Raw genomic sequence first — 16,893 nt, forward strand, 5'->3', positions numbered from 1 at the left:
AGCATGCCTCACTCTTGTATGTCTACTGAGGTACTCCAGAGCTGGAATTTCCTCCAAAAGGCTGCTCCAGACTTTCCCCCATAGGTGTCATGGGCCATTACTGTCCAAGATTGAGGTGGGAGTGGCAGCTGAAGGACATGGCTGTGGATGGAAAGAGCTGAGTACATGTGATGATAGGTGAGGGGATGGGTCTTTCAAGGCTGGAAGTCTTTGGTGCATATCTCTCTTTAAGTTCTAACAGAGCTTGCCTCTGATGGATCACAATTAAGAACTAAATCAGCGGTTCCCAAACTTTTCCTTATTGTATACCGCCTTCCAGACTTACCAGCTGTCTGTGTACCTCTACCAACATACATTTTATATTTTGACCCCTTAAATGCCAATTATTATTATTATAATGAAAAATAAATCTGCCATTATACAACTTCTCCAGCATACTCCCCAGAGATACTTTGCATACCCCCGCAAGGGAACAGAGACCAGGGTTTGGGAAGCCCTGGAGTAGATGAACTCAAATTCTCCTTCTGTAATAACAAACTCCTCTGAAGCATAGGAGAAAGCAAGCCTCCATTTCATTTTTATACCCTTTCAGACTGTACATGCTGGTCAAGTCTAAACCATGACACAGGGAGTGAGGAACGGGCAACAGAAAACCAGAGACACTGCAGATACACAAAAACAACACATCTGTTTAGCTGTCTTTGGGATATGAACACCTTTTCCAGAGATATTACTTCTTTGTCAGCATTCTTTTTCTTGCAGTATGTCCTGCCACCACAAGATGCAATGCACTGGGGGCACAGACACCTATTTTGGGGAGCAGCCAGACCCGATGAGCTGCTGCTCCTCTTTGGATCTACTTTAACTAGTGGTATGAGGTGCATCAATGAAGGTGTCCGTAATACTGACAGCACAGGGAAGTGTCATGATGCAAGTACCTGTCTTTCCCTCCTTCTTTCTATGTACAAAAGCATGTGGGTTTCCAAGAGAAATATACAATCACAGTGTGCATTTAATTTGAACTGTTTACTTTCTATACAGACTATGGTGGTTGAGTCTGCCTTCCGTCAGCTTCTACTGTAGCTTGGCATCTAGCCACAAGTAGCACAGGAAAGGTGAGGATAACCAGGAAGTTGATAAAATGTTCAGACTATGTTGTCAACCTCCAGAGAGTTCCCACCACTGCTTCTGTTTGGGGATTTCTCCATTCTTAGTCTGCAAGTGATTTAATGAGTTTCATGTAAACACAACTGTGTATACTTCACTTTACTGTGGTGAAGAAAGTCTGACTCAGTGGATAGACATGTTGTGGAATCTGCTATAAAACAAATATATTTATCTTAACTGAATACCACAGTAAATATTCATGCAATTTAAAAAAAAAAAAGATGGCCATTGTTCCAAGTAGAACTGTCCAAAGGACAGATTGAATACACATGCCAACCTTGCAGAAGACAATAGCTTCCCTTATTCATGAGCATAATCCAGGAATAGCTGCCCTTCAACAAATTTCACAATCTCTCTCTTTTGAATTTTGGTAGCAAGTTGTCTCTCTGATTACAGAAGATAAAAACTAGACTGAATAAAGGAAACAATGACTGTATTCCAAAAGAGGGCAGAATGTCACAAAAGTAAGTAGGGACCAAAAAAAAAAAAATTCATCTGAAGACATAAAAAATATTTCTAAATATCTTGTGTAATGCAAATATTTTGCCTACATGGGCCTCAAACATTCATAGGATGTGGTCTTATGATCACAAAGATATGGGCATCTTTAAAGGCAATCAATATATGGCACACTTACACATCTCTTCCATTCCAACCCAGTTTGAAAGAAGAATAAACACACTGGGAGTCTGAACCCCTGGGGCACATCCAGATTGGCTGATGAACTATCTTCTTTCCTGTAATTTAAACCTAGCAAATAAACACCCCCATTGAATGTTCCTGTACAAAGAGGCTTTTCCCAGGTTGCCACCTGCAGTCTGAAGTGTATTCTAGTCTTAATGCTGCACAGAAGCAGCAATGTGATACCAATCAGGATAATAAGTATAAGCAATTTCACACTATTACTGTTGTCACAGGGAAAGCATCCTTACTACACAAGAGACCAAGTTCATGAACCTATTGAATTGCCTTCATTAACTACTGATATCATGGATCTCTGAAAGCGGGGGTGGGAGGGGAGGAATAGAGAGGGGGAAGACTGAAGAAGGGTGAGAAGAGATGAACTAGAAACGAAAGGGTGGGTGGTAAAAGGTAAGACAGAAGAAAGGTTTCAAGACAGCAGAGATGCTTACACTCTCACCAATGATCATGTTCTAAAATAGTTTTCACACAGATTATATAAATTACTTAAGCTAGGGGTTAGCTATCATAATTGCCTTTTCCTAGCCCATTGGACTAATATGCTGTAGAAGTTATGTTCACCCCAGCAAAAACATACAGAAGCCTTAAATACCATCTATAAGGACATAATAAAAATACACAAAGCAAAAGGTTTGTAAACAAGGGTTAGTAGCACAGTGGTACAGTAGATTGTCAATAAAAACAATAAAAGTGTTGGTATAGATTCTTCTACCTTGCATGTACGTTATTGCCAGTTACAAGGACAGATTCTGTGAACTCATAATTCTGAAGTTTTGTTAATAAGGATACAACAACAGGTCAGTGCACCATCAACTTTCTGCAGTTCTATGTTGGATATAGGGATCAGCATGTGGTCCTTCAGCTTTTCAAAAACCTGTTTAGGAAATAAAAAGGAAGAGACTTATCCCATGTATGCATCTCTCTGTCTTTTACTCAGTTATTTACTGAATCAATGCCACAGAGACAACTGTACAAGTCTGAAGCCTTGTCACCCATCACCATTCTTGCTTTGGCCATCAAGACAACTAATAGCATAAGAGCTGCTGTGGTTCTGCTGACCCAGGGACACTATGAGGCTGTGAAGAAGCCACAACAAGAAAGAGGAAAAATCTCCAACTCTTCCCCGCTCCTTCCATTATCTCACAAGGAATTAGGTGACTCTCCCAAGCAGTCTCATTGTCTTGCTGTTTCATTAATCTTAGAAATTTCTTGCCTGAGAAGAAACAAGAAACTTTCTTTACTACTGTAATGGGGCCCTGCCCTGTTATTAGGGGTTCAGGGGAGTCTGAACAGCCCCACACCTGAGAGAACTCACTGGAGGCTGGGGAACCAGGTCCTAGGATGTGGTAAGTCCCTCAGCAAGGGAGCTGACACAGGTGTGGGGAGTGAGAGAGGGTTAGCCACGTGAGCCCAGGGTGGGAAGGATAGAAGACACTGAAAGCAGCCTCAAGAGGCTGCACCTAGCCAGGGAGCAGGCTGCCTGGAGTTACCAGGGGTTAAGTAGCCACTGGGAGAGTCCAGAGCAGGGCTTTTCTCTGTTTGCTTTGTTGCACAAACTTGCAGGCTCTGCAATGCCTCGGAAAGATAAGAGGCAACCAGAAGGTAAAGCCTGGAAGAACCACTGGGAGATAGCTAAGTGCTAGCTTACTTGTTTAACTCCTTTTGTTTGCTTTGTATTGCTAGCAAGTCTGGGGTGGCCTCCAGGTATTATCTACTAGCCTGGCTGCAGCAGAAGCAAGGGTCCTTGGCCAAAGCCAGCAGCAAAAGTAAAACTGGTCAGCTCAACTAGCCTGACCAAGCATACCCTGCTGTGATCTGCCTAGAGCAGCCTACAACTACCATGTCCATTAGCTAGTTCTTTGTAATAAAAGGGAATAATACTCCAACATTTTTGAACATCAATGAATGAACACTCTCACTACCACTGTCCTGCCCCCACTGCCTGGCCTCTCTGTAAAGGAAGTAGGCACAGTAACAAGTAAGTAGTTTTTTAAATGGGGTGCTGCTGCTCAATTCACAAAAGTTATGGGGGGTGCTTCAGGTCAAACGGGGAGTGCCCTGAATCTAAAAAAGTTGAGAACAACTGGTCTAAGCTTTGTGCTCGCACCATCTGACAAAGATATTGTAAGTGAAATGCTGAAGCTTGGCTCTAAAAGACTATGACAATTTTCAACTTCCAGTGAATGTCATGGGTGTCAGGCTGCTCTGTACCTCATGGAAATGAACCCTAATTCAAAATGCTCCTTTTACCTTTGCACTTTCCGGATATTCCTCAGGAGCTCGGTGAAGCAAGACATGGCCTTTGTTTGGAATGTTTAAGTACAGACAGTTGGCTGCTGCATCATCAGGTATTGTCAATTTGTCGTACCGATGGTCACTCATCTGCTGCATAGTCTGTTGAGAGAAGTGGAGTAGAGCTATTTTAGAACAAAGATGTTACATTTTGAAGGTAAATGTGAAAACACAAGCCTTGAAAATCTAGCCAATCATGATTCAAACCAAGAGTTATTTCATTCCATAATGAGCACAATATGTTTAAGTCTGTACTTCAAGTAGAGGACCTACTGGTTATCAAGTATAAATGTTAATAAACTCAGATTTAGACCTTGAAAACCTCTGTAAATGGTGGAATAACTAAACAGAAACTTTCCATGCCTCCTTACCATGCCCTCAAAAAGACCTAGTCAGCAAGGTTTTTTCTGTAAGAATTACAAGGTTTCCCTTAGATACTGAACATCAAAAAACTCCTAATCATGTCAGTGTCAGCTACCAGTGTTAACCATCCTCAAAAATGTGGTCATTACTAGAGTCTGCAGAAAGAAAGTGCATTAGACTATTATATACAGAAAAAGAACAGTCTTCAATGTGTGTGCGCAAGGGGGGGCGCATTCAGTGCAGCCCTTCCCCTGTCTCTCTTTTAGCATTTCCATTAAGCACATGGGCTGGAGGAGGGAGAGGGCGCACCTGAGTACAGGGGACTCTGTGAGATTGCTAGAGCTGATAACAGCTTGGAACTTTGGTTTGGTTGCTTATAAATGTAGGGATCATGTGAAAAAATTTAGAGTCCCATGGACTTCATGGGGCTTCGAGCCAAAGTTCTGATTTAGGCTATATGTGAAATATTAGTGACAGAAAAAATAATTTGGAGACAGCAAACTTGATCCACCACTGCCATACTGGTGCACACCAACACAGAACTAGAAGACTACAGCAGTGAACAAAGCCCAAATCAAACAGCCCCAAACTTTGGCTCTACTCAAAAAACCTAAGTAAGCTTAAACTTCTAAAATAGCCCCTCTGCATTCCTGTGTTACAAAACCTCTGCCTTTTCCGTTGCCTCTGAGTACAGTCTTGATCTTCCTGGTCTGGAGTCAGCAAAAGACTCAGGTCTTGAGAGAGGCTATGGAGGGAGACACTCAGTGCAGCTCCTCCATCAGCATCTGAGTTTAGGATGTGCAATCAGGAGCAAGTGGGCAGGGCATGGTTGGGAACGTATACTTCTCCAGGTGGCAAGGGCAGTGTATATTGATAAACAGAGATGGGACTGATAAACAGAGACTGCAAAGATACAGTGACCCTGTGATGATTTAGAAGGAAAATAATCTCTCCTTAAATTAGGGGTAGGAAACATTTTTGGCTGGAGTGCAGAAAAGAACGCAATGTCTACCTTGTAAGGTGCCAGAGTGCCGGCATACCAGAAAAACAAAACCGGGGTGCGGGCTACGTGGCAGAACACACTGCTTATTAATATAGTTAATAATCATAAATGTTGCTTCAAAAAATTTTTTTACAGTACATACCAAGTTTCCTAAAAATTCTAAACCTTGTAACAATAAATAAAACTTCATATACTACCTTTGTTTTTGTATATTCTCTTTTTGTTAAGCATGTTGTGATGAGAGGGGGAGGGAAAAAAGAGAAAGGGGAGAAAAAAAGGAAAAGGAGAAAGAGAGTGTCCCCCTTGCTGCCCAAGTCTCCCAGCGCTATTGGCTGTGGCTCAGGCCCACTGGTCCAGGGCAGTGTCTGGCGGAAGGAGGCAGTGACACCCCAGCAGCAGCTGCTAGGCCTGGGGTGCTCAGGCCTCCCTGACAGTCCTGGAGCAGGGGGAGCCCAGGCCCAGGGTTGGGAAGGAGAGCCTGGCCAGGGCTACGGCAGACAGACGCCCTGTCCCACCTGGGTGGGGGCAGCACCGGGACACTAAACGCCAGAGCTGGGAGCTTGAGGCAGGGTCAGACCAGCCCAGCCAGGCCCTTGGGAAGGTGGTAGCCGGAGGACAGCAAGGGCTGGGTGAGAAGTGGGGGCTGCCTTGGGGCTCTGTGGGGATGGGCTGCATCTGCTCTGCCTGCAAGGGGATGCCACCTGTCTGGGGCAGGTTGCTGGGCTCGGGGGGGCTCCTGGCTTGGCCTCCCTGTGTGCCGGGCAAAATGTGAGTGAGGCAGAGCCACCCTCACTGCAGGGGTCCGGCTGCAGGAGTCGCCCGGAACAGGTACTGTGTGTGGCGCTCTGGGCTGAGCCAGCCGGGAGCCTCCAGCACAGTGGCCCTCTGCAGCACCTGCCTGGGCCCTGGCCCACCCACACCTCCCCTCCAGAAGCCATGCCAGGCTGGGGTGTGCAGCCTGGGGCCAGGGTCAGCAGAACGTAGACAGCATCCCTGCCTGCATGCTCTTGACTCTGCCCCCAGTGCCTGTCATGGTGCTGGGACCTGTGGCTGCTCCAGACAGCCTGGAGTAGCAACTTTAAAAAAAAAAAATTATATTTTTTTTAAAAACAATTTCTTCTCACACCTCCTGGTGTGCTAAGGAAAATGTCTTTGTGTGCCACTAACTGGCACGCATGCCAGGGGTTGCCTATCCCTGCCTTAAATTATTTCCAGGCAGGTCATTTGAGCAAAGATGTTGGGCCAAATTCTGTTCTCATATCTACTGGTATAAAACCAGAGTGACTGTACTGACTTCAGATTTATGCTACTCTCATCAGGAGCAGAGTTTGGCCCCTTAGGTCTAGCTGACTTTACGCCTGAACAATGTGTGAGGTCAGATTTATTCCAGTAGGTTAATGTAAAATGCCTTCTGAGTTGAATCACAGACAGGATCTACAGCGTACTAATAAGAAACAAAGCATTTTGACTTCTGCACACACCTCTAATAACAGGTCCTTTAAATGTCTGAATACACTTTTCACATTGTAATCTGATTCATACATATCCTGTGGAGAATATTAAACTGACGTAGAGAGTGTCATGCATTCCTGAGGAAATACTATCAGATCCTCACATTTTGTTTTTCTGATTTTCCAAGGTCACATCTACCTCCATAAAAGAGCTAAGAGGTTTTGTGAAACACAAAAACAAAGAAATTCCAGCATCTTTCTTTTACCAGATGCATTTCTGTGCTTGCATTCATTGTCTTTACTTTCCTATTGCTGGTCTGAATTCACCTGCCCAAGCCCAAGTAGGAAAGGATCATAGGAAAGTAGGGCTAGAAGAGACCTCACGAAATCATTTACTGCAGTCCCCTGTTCAGGGCAGAATCATTCTGAACTAAATCATCTCAGTCAAATGTCTGTCTAACCTGCTCTTGAAAACTTCCAGGGCTGGAGATTTCACAACTTCTCTAGGTAGCCTGTTCCAGTTCTTAACCACCCTCAGAGTCAGAAAGTTCTTGCTGTCTCCAACCTAAATTTCTTCTGCTGCAGTTTGAGGCCATTTCTCCTAGTTATGTCCCCTACAACCACAGAGAAAAGTCTATCTTCATCCTCTCTGTAATCTCCCTTCAGATATTTGAAGACTGTTATCAAATCCCGCCCTCAGTCTTCTCTTCACTAGACTAAATGGTCCTAGTTCTTTCAGTCTTTCCTTCTAAACCCTGCTTCCAAGGTTTCTAATAATTTTTCTTGCTCAACAGGAGTCTCTATCTGCAGTCAGCGGGACAACTTGTGGTGGTTACCACTTTCTCCAGTAGTAGAAGCCTATAGAATCAGGATTTTAGATATTTGATTCAGTTTCTCCTCTTTTCTTTGTTAATTGATTTTACAAGCCCTATTTCAAGAAGTATATATTTTACTAAGCCTATACTTCACTATAGGTATCAGTGGGCATGCCTACAACACAAGATGCTTTACTGCCCAGTAAGCTTAATGCAAACTAACAGCATGTGTAGATGTGCCCATTGTAGAACAGGCCAGTGCCTTGATTTAGTTCAGATTTGTGACGATGGTGTTTTCCATTCTTGTATTGTAATTACAAAATTGCAGTTTTGCTGTAGTAATAGCTCATCTCTCAGGAATGTATCCTGATTCACTGTGCAGTACATTCTTAAGTTACAAAACAGTACTTATGTCCTAAACAGAAGGAGACCTACCTTTAGTAATAGAGAAGGTCCTAACTGTAGTCATAATAGATAAAAGCCAGACATAGGAAGTGTGTGAGATGATAAAACAAATATATTGGGTTGATTCCTCTCAAGATGAAAGAGGACAGAAGTGTCAGTTGTATTAATCCAAATACAGCAAAGAAAAAAAAGTGCAGTTAACTAGAGATAACAAGAGCAAGCATCAAAGACGGCAGCTGTGATGGCGAGAATTGAATTTTAAATCAGCTAGTTCTTAAAAAAGGACAAAATAATATGCCACATCCTAGTTACTTGGCCTTTCACCAAGATAGGCAGATACAGCAAAATCTTTGTTACCCTGCTTCCCCGGGGTAAAGAGATTACTGGTTATGTAAAAATTCCTGTTATCTGAAATAACCTGACAGGGTTTCTAGATAACACAGAGCCAGGGGGAGAGGGGTGGTGACTACATGTGGAGCGGCAACAGCACAGTGTGGTGGGTCATGGCAGTGGCCACTGCGTGCAAGCTTTCCCCTGCCCCTGCCTCCAACCAGCTGGTCAGAAATTCCGGTTAACAGAATTTCCAGTTACTTAAATGCTGGATAACAAAGATTTTACTGTAGATAGATACCACCCCCCCGATCTATACATAGATACCATGTACACACACACACACACACACACACACACGCGCGCGCGCGCGCGCGCACACTTTGGTTAGTCTACAAGATGCAAATCTACCCTGCCTTCTTTTGGAGATGCACATGTGTGCATGCACATACATACACACACACATTCTAGGATACAAAGTAACTCCTCCCCAAGGTCTTATATTCAAGTGGTTTATATGGCCCAGGAACAAGTGTCTTCACTCTACAGCATCTAAATAGCTTCTCTCTAGCCTTATTCTTACTTACTGGAGAATCAAGAGAACTCACTTCATTCACTTCAAAGTAGACTGTTACTACTCAACGACTGAGCTAAGAAGAGTTTGGTCAGACTATCCATGTATAGACTGCTTCTTTCTAGGCTTCCACTTCATGCACAATGAAAACTTCAAGTTAGTTTTCTTCCTCCATCCCAATTTAATCCCTGCTACAACTAGATCTACAGGCAGAAGAAAAATTAAATCTTACTTCTTGGAGGAAGTCTAAGCAGTAACCAGACCACTACTGTATACTCTAAATATGCTTCATATAGAAAAAGAAGCCTAACAGATTTCAAATACAACAAATATATTTTTTTATTAAATACTTATTCTTCGGGTGATCATGTTCCTTGAATCTCTCTGGCTTGCTCAGCTCTAGCAGGGGTTGAAAATGTTCATTGGACAAAACCAGCAGAACTTCTTGAACAGGCATTTAAAACAGGGCGGTCCTGGCAAAATCAGGACATGTGGTCTCCCCAGTCACTGTATCACCCCAAATCAAGTGACCTTCAATTATCTGTGATATTGGCATTTTATAATATTCCTATTATGTTAAGCTCAACTGCATAGATGCCTTATATATCCATTTTATCCCCAAATAAGGAGACAGGTCCTTTTTCTCAAGTTGTGTATTACACATACATCTGGGAAGATTTTTAAAGAAATTCCTTATTAACAAAGATTACAGTAGTCATGGAATACATTTGTAGGGCCTGGCTTTGTGCCCAAAAGCATTTGTATGATCAGCTATAGAAGCAGCCAGGCATTTCCTGCAGGCCTAGTTTTTCTGGGAATTCTCTCCAGCCTGTAGAGGGTACTTTTTGATTCACATTCTCTCAGCCCTTAGTCATGCTTTCCTTATATTGAAATCAATCACTCACGTAGCCTAAAATGCTTTTTCTGTAATGTTTTATAGCATGTCCTCAGACAACTGAGGTAATGGATACGCAAAATACTCCCAAATATGTAACAGATACGTATTTAGGAGATATTCTGAGATGTCTAACATACTTTAAAGTACACACAATCAGCTTAATTTTGTCATGACGATAGCGCTAATCTGTACAGGCAGACCCTTGTGCTCAGCCCCACTGAGGTTACTTGTATACAGCTCACCATGTGATTGGGAAAATAGTCAACATAAATCTTGCACAAAAAGTGCACCATATCCCCCTGAAGGATCCCACAAACTTACTATCTACACAAACAAAGCATACAGAACATGCATGTATTATGATACTAGAGCCAGTCAGAAAATTCTCATCAAAATGGACATTTGTCAAAAAGGCTCATTTTCATTAAAGGTCCCCAAACTGAAAGCATTTCAGAATATTGTGGACAGAAGCTTCAAAGCACACAGAGAATTCAGATTCAATTTTTTGTTAAAAAAACCCCAAACTTTTTTTCTTGGGAGTGGACCCAACTATCCCTGTCCTCTGTGCCACATCATAGTCAAACCAGTTCTAACAGATCCTTATCTCTGTAGATACTTCTTTGCAGGCCTTTCAGAGTTTGCTTCGTGTCAGTTATAGTATTATCATTAGTCACCACTTCAAATACATTTGGATCTTTCGTAGAACATACCAGAATTATAACTCATTCAACTCTAAGCTCCCATGCGTATATTCTCTATTATTCACATAAAACAAGTGCATATTCCTTCAGATTATACAAAAAGTCTGTCTCTGACTCAAAAAAACAGCACTCCATTCCAGTTCAGTGCCTTAAAAATAAGAGTCCATCCTGTCTGTTTCTACAAACCTATTCAACCTGTGCAATGAATAAGGCAGGAACTCTCATTTAATAGCTATTATGCAATAATTAAGCCAATTTTAAGTTTTCTTGTACAACCTTAATTCTGGCATTTCCTAGCTTCTCAGGATTTGACTCTGCAATGCTAATATCCTCTTAACATTCGACTATGGAATGTTAGCTTTTAGAAAAGAAAAATAAGGAGCCAAGGAACGGGTGCTGGGATCATAATAGCCCAGCCAGATGCCTATCCAACCTCCTCTTGAACACCCCCAAGGTAGGGGAGAGCACCACCTCCCTTGGGAGCCCATTCCAGAGCCTGGTAGCCCTAACTGTAAAGCAATACCTCCTGATATCAAGCCTGAACCTGCCCTCAATCTGTGGCCTTTATTCCTTGTTATCCCAGGTACTCCATTGATACCCTTTTAAGTTGCTATGAAACTATGAAACAAAATCATCATGTTGAGTCATGTTCTCTCTAGAGGATACATAAACAGACATATCATCTGAAGCAAAGAAATCACTGGCAGCAGTTGTGCCTGATGTCTTCTAGGAAATCCATCTTGCAAAAAGGATAGGCTAATATGACTCACAGAGCTGTTTGTTAACCAGTTTGTTTAACAACAGGAAGTTTTATTGGTGGTTCTTGAGTGAAGTGTGGTCTACTAGAATGTAAAGAATTAGCAAGCCCCATAGGCTTGGCTCATTTGTTATGAAATGCAGTCTTGGTAAATGGATGAGGCTTGGGTTTATCACATTAGCCATCTTGATTATGTTCCCAGCTCTACCAAATGTAACCTTTTCAGTCTCTCAGGTATGTTATCTATAAAATAGATACTCCCCCTCTATGTGACTTTGGTCAGGCCGCAGTTGGAGTACTGCGTCCAGTAATGGGTGCTGCGCTTCCAGAGGGATGTGGCCAGCCTGGAGAGGGTTCAGAGGAGGGCTACCCGCTTGGTGAGAGGGCAGCAGGACAGGCCCTACGAGGAGAGACTGAGGGACCTGGACCTGTTCAGCCTCAGCAAGAGGAGGCTGAGTGGGGACCTGGTGGCTGCCTACAAACTCATCAGGGGAGATCAACAGCAAATAGGTAGAGCTCTTTTCTCCCCAGCACCACCTGGGGTGACGAGGAACAATGGTAATAAGCTGATGGAGAATAGGTTTAGGTTAGAGGTCAGAAGGCAATATTTTACATTTAGGGTGGCCAAAATCTGGAACCAACTTCCGAGGGAACTGGTCCTCGCCCCTACCTTGGGCAAATTCAAGAGAAGGTTGGATGATCACTTGTCTGGGACTGGAACCCAGTATTCATTCCTGCCTGTGGCAGGGGGTCAGGCTAGATGATCTGTTCAGGTCCCTCCTGACCCTAGCTACTATGAAACTATAAATGGGTTAACTGATATTTGCCTCTTCTAACACAAAATATGGGACCTTGTGCTGAACCAAAAGTTGGAAGCAGTGTGTTGGAAGACCCAATTCTACAACTCACTGTCTCGTCCTTACTTGCACCACAATCCTCTTCCTTTTATCTTAGGTCAAAGGGCATTTAATATTGCTGCTTCATTTACATACTGTCGGGAACCAGGCAAACAACTTCACATCGGAGGGCACACTTGGTACAGTTGGTACATAAGGAGTGAAAGTTCAGTGCAACGGCAGGTTGACAAAGTTTAGCAGCAAACCTTTAATAGTCTCTACAGGGCAGTGATTCTTACAGCACCCTGGGGTACCATGAGGTCATTTAAAGCATGCCACAGGGTGCCACACAATATTAGCACCATTAGATGTGTAAACACCTACGTGTGTGAGGGAGTCTCAACTGGGCTGAGTCCCCTCCCGGCCCAAGTCCCCGGAAAGAGGCAGTTCCCTCCAAGCTTACGAGGGGCTCACTCGGCTCAGACGTGCATATGCACCTGTCTCACCTGCCACGACTTGCTGTTAAACTATATTTTGTCCAGTTGGTACGGCACGTGCAGTCCAGGAATGAGACTCGTCTTCTTCAGGGTCCCGTTGTCCTGAGGGCTCCTCCACCCCTACACCCTCGCCCAGTCCTCTGGTAGGGGTTGTCCTGCCCTGTCCGGCTCTGTTACTCGGGGGACCACGGGCCCCGCCAAATAAATAAAATATAGTCCATACAAGAAAGGAAAATTCCCGGCCAAGGGTCTGGCCCGGGTTCGGGAGCCCTTGCTCCCCTCTGGGTCTTCCCCCCACTCCGAGCAGCTCTGCCCAAGCGGTTCACCAGCCATGGCCCCGAAAAGACAAGTAAGGCGGGGAAGCCTTCAGCCACAAGCCTATCCCCAGTCACTCTTCCCCGGCCCTGCTCCCTACGAGGCTCGTGCCACACCCTGTGGCACTCTTGCTTCTTCGACCTTACTAGGTCTACTGCCCGGGGTAAGGATCCCTGTCTCGGGGTCTCGCTTACCCCAAAAGGTCCAGCTGCTCCTTCTGCTGGCCCTGGTCCGCTGGGGCGCCTTTACTTCCGTGACACTTCTGGCCTTTGCAGCGCCTGCTTCCGCCGCCTCAGGTGCCCATCTCTCTCGGCTCCGCTGCCTCTAGACCTGTCTCTCCCGGCTCCGCTGCCTCCGGACCCACTTCTCCCGGCTCCGCTGCCTCCGGACCTGTCTCTCTCGGCTCCGCTGCCTCCGGACCCGTCTCTTTGGGCTCCGCTGCCTCCGGACCCGCTTCTCCCGGCTCCGCTGCCTCTGGATCTGTCTCTCTCGGCTCCGCTGCCTCCAGACCCGCTTCTCCCGACTCTGCTGCCTCCGGACCCATCTCTCTCGGCTCCACTGCCTCTGGATCTGTCTCTCTCGGCTCCGCTGCCTCCAGACCCGCTTCTCCCGACTCTGCTGCCTCCGGACCCATCTCTCTCGGCTCCACTGCCTCTGGATCTGTCTCTCTCGGCTCCGCTGCCTCCAGACCCGCTTCTCCCAACTCTGCTGCCTCCGGACCCATCTCTCTCGGCTCCACTGCCTCTGGACCCGTCTCTCTCGGCTCCGCTGCCTCCGCACCTGTCCGCACCGGTGCTTCTTTTGAATGGGCCCAGGTTGCCCCAGCGCCTCCCACTTCCGGGTTCCTGTAGGGTTCAAATTCCCGCCGCTCGTCGCCGGCCACACCACGCGAGCGGCGTTGGATTACATCGCGTCGGGGTCCCTCCAAGCCCGGCACCTGCTCTACTCCCTTACAATGTGATAAACACAGCAATTTCAAACACGAATCCATAGCGTGAAGACCTGGTGTGGTCTTTTTGAGTTCTTCACAAAAGAAGAATTGCTCTATTGTTTTTTTCTGTAATCAAAAAGTGAGTGAAAGAGTTGGCATTTTCTGATGGATGCCTTGACTCCAAGGAGTACCTTTGAGTTTAACATGGTTGAGAACCACTACTATGCAGGATGCGAAAATGGTAATTTTAGAGTTTTAGATGGGGGCCAGACTTGGGTGGATTTTCACTAGGACACCAAAAGGCACTTCTCTCTCCCCAGGATTGTCCCCTAACCAAATCCTAAGTTCTTTCAGCAAACAAAAATGTAATAGAACTATTCCACAAAACTACAGGGAAATATTTAGTAAAGGCAATTTTACCATCACCACTCTCCCCCAAACATCTTTAAAACTGTCTGAGCTTTTTGCACTGAAACATTCAAAAAGAATTCAGCCTGAAACAGAGAACCAGCATGGAAAATTTTAATCCAAAACATTAAAGTTTGTCAACTCAAAACACAAAGTTATAATGGAAAAAGTTAGTTGACCATAACTATAGGTCTTACTATGAGCTCTTTTTATAATGATCAATATTAAACCTTTTTTGAGTGGGTGGTGACTAATATCCAGAGGAGACAGACATGTAGCAACAGGCAATGATATCCAAGCTGGCCTGGCTATGACTTTTTAAAAGGATAAAAGTTTCTGCCTGCAGTTATATTTGCTTAGATGTAGTAGCAAGCTCAGACATCTTGTACAGTGAAGCTATGAAAAGATGATATAATCATATGGCCAATGCATTACAATAGATGAATGGAAAGAGGCAAAACAGGGAAGAGGAAAATCATGGCCATTGCCACCTGGAAAATATCTTTACTTACCAAAGCACCAATGAATATCTTATAGCCAGAAAACATGGAGGACTTTGTCTTTTAAGGTTTAACCTGCAAATGTCCACTCAGCTCACGTCAGTATAATTAAATTCACGGTACTCTATTTTTGTACCCCAGGACAAAGGAAGAGCCTGCTGAAATTTGAATGCTAGGGCCCAAGAAGCCTATATATTTCGAGAGTAGATGCTAGAGCACTAGCCTATATTTTAGGCTACATCTCAGCAATTGGGATACATCAGGGGACACACCCCAAGGGGAGCACATACCACATGGGCTGCAATAGTGTGAGCCAAGGGCTCCCCTCTCCGATGCCTCCTCCTCCCCCCTGCATGATGCTTGTGGGAAGCCTTTCCCCACTGCTGGTAGCTCCCTCTGCCTCCAATTCACCAGCTGCCAGCTCCCCTGCTGGGCTCCCATGTGCTCTGCTCCCCCTTGGGACACGTGCAGGAAGCAGAAACTGGAGGGGAAGCCCAGAGCAGTAAGGGAAGTGGAGGCTAGGTGGGAGCCCGGGGTCTGCAGATTAACCCCTTGCAGGTCACATGTGGCCTACAGGTAGCCAGCTGGACAGCTCTGTTATAGTACAGTCCTTATATGTATGACTATTCCCTTGTGGATACCTGGTTTATGGAAGAAGAAACATTATTTATAAACCCAAAGTATGATCCTTTGAATCTTCTTATCTTAAAAAAATAAATAAATAAAAAAGATTATTGTTCCAACATGGTCATCAGATTGAAAAGGAAATTATCTGTAGCTTCCAAAACAGAATTTGTTTTCTTTGAAGTCTTGCATAGCTTCCCATTGAAGCAAAAAGTCAGAAGCTGAAGAAATTAAGTTACCTTGTCTCCCAGCCATGTATTACTGATGGCTATATCCCTGTTAGATTAGATTTGCTTCGGAGAAGGCTAGCCACCCTATTGTCCTCCTTTGTATGAATCTCCACTCGTGCAGTGTTACTGTGGATAGGAATTTCTGGCATGCTAGCTCCAATATACTTTTTGGACTATGAAACCAGCAGCTAAAAACATAGATGACATGGTCATCCTGTGGAGTAACAAGCAGCACTGCAGCAAGGTATGGGAATTCAAGAATCAATACAAGAAGGGTTGGGACAGTGAGAATAGGGGTAGTGCAGGGAGAAAAATCAGATCTGTTCAATGATGAGCTGCACCAAATCTCTGGCTGTCACCCTTCTACACAGACCAAAATACTATTGAGTAGCGAACAGCATCCTTGAAATGCAGTTGTGAGAGGTAAGATAGAGAGCAACAGTTCTCTGAGATAGAGAGGAGGAGGAGGACCAGGAAAAGCTAGAGGACTTGTCTGGATTTCAGGATCCATTTGGATCATTGTAGAATCCAGACATAGCAGTGGAGGGCATGGCAAAGCTGGCCTGATAAAGAAGAATCTGCTGCTTGAAATGGCATATATTGCTGCAGAAATATGTCTTATTATTTTCATTAGATGCCTCTTACACAGACACTCATATAAGACCCCCACAGGGACAGTAACTATTGTATTTTGGATTTCACAAGGAATTAATTCTCACATAAATGTGATGGGCTACAGCAAGCAGGGTGAACCAAGCAGTGGTTAACCAAAGACCAGGATTATTTCGCAGCTAGCCCCTTGTCTACACTAAGGCTATGGAGTTACTTCGATCGATCACAAGATGAACCTGAGCCACCAATACAATGTCACAGCTGGTGAAGCAAATGAAACCCTGGCTTGCATCCATAGATGCTTCTCAAGTAAATCTCAGGATGTCATCCTCCCGCTGTGCTCAGCCTGGTGAGGCCGCAGCTGGAGTACTGCATTCAGTTCTGGGCTCCACAACTCAAGAAGGATGTGGAGAAGCTTGAGAGTCCAGAGGAGAGCCACGCGCATGATCAGAGGGCAAGAGAATAGGCCTTATGAAGGGAGG

General features: G+C 44.7%; 1 protein-coding gene across 1 annotated transcript in view; it reads right to left on the minus strand.

The window, feature by feature from the left end:
- Positions 1-237: 237 nt before the first annotated feature.
- The window catches only part of DDAH1 (dimethylarginine dimethylaminohydrolase 1), a gene marked incomplete at its 5' end in the record, with an annotated part of 126,365 nt that continues 109,709 nt past the window's right edge, over positions 238-16,893 (minus strand). Inside the window, 2 exons of the mRNA XM_019528335.1 lie at positions 238-2,743; positions 4,120-4,263. Of these exons, the coding sequence (XP_019383880.1) occupies positions 2,627-2,743; positions 4,120-4,263 (261 nt within the window). The remainder of the gene's footprint in view (positions 2,744-4,119; positions 4,264-16,893) is intronic.

The sequence above is a fragment of the Gavialis gangeticus genome, unplaced genomic scaffold, assembly GCF_001723915.1.
Source record: "Gavialis gangeticus isolate Ggan-Ray unplaced genomic scaffold, GavGan_comp1, whole genome shotgun sequence".
NCBI lineage: Eukaryota > Metazoa > Chordata > Crocodylia > Gavialidae > Gavialis > Gavialis gangeticus.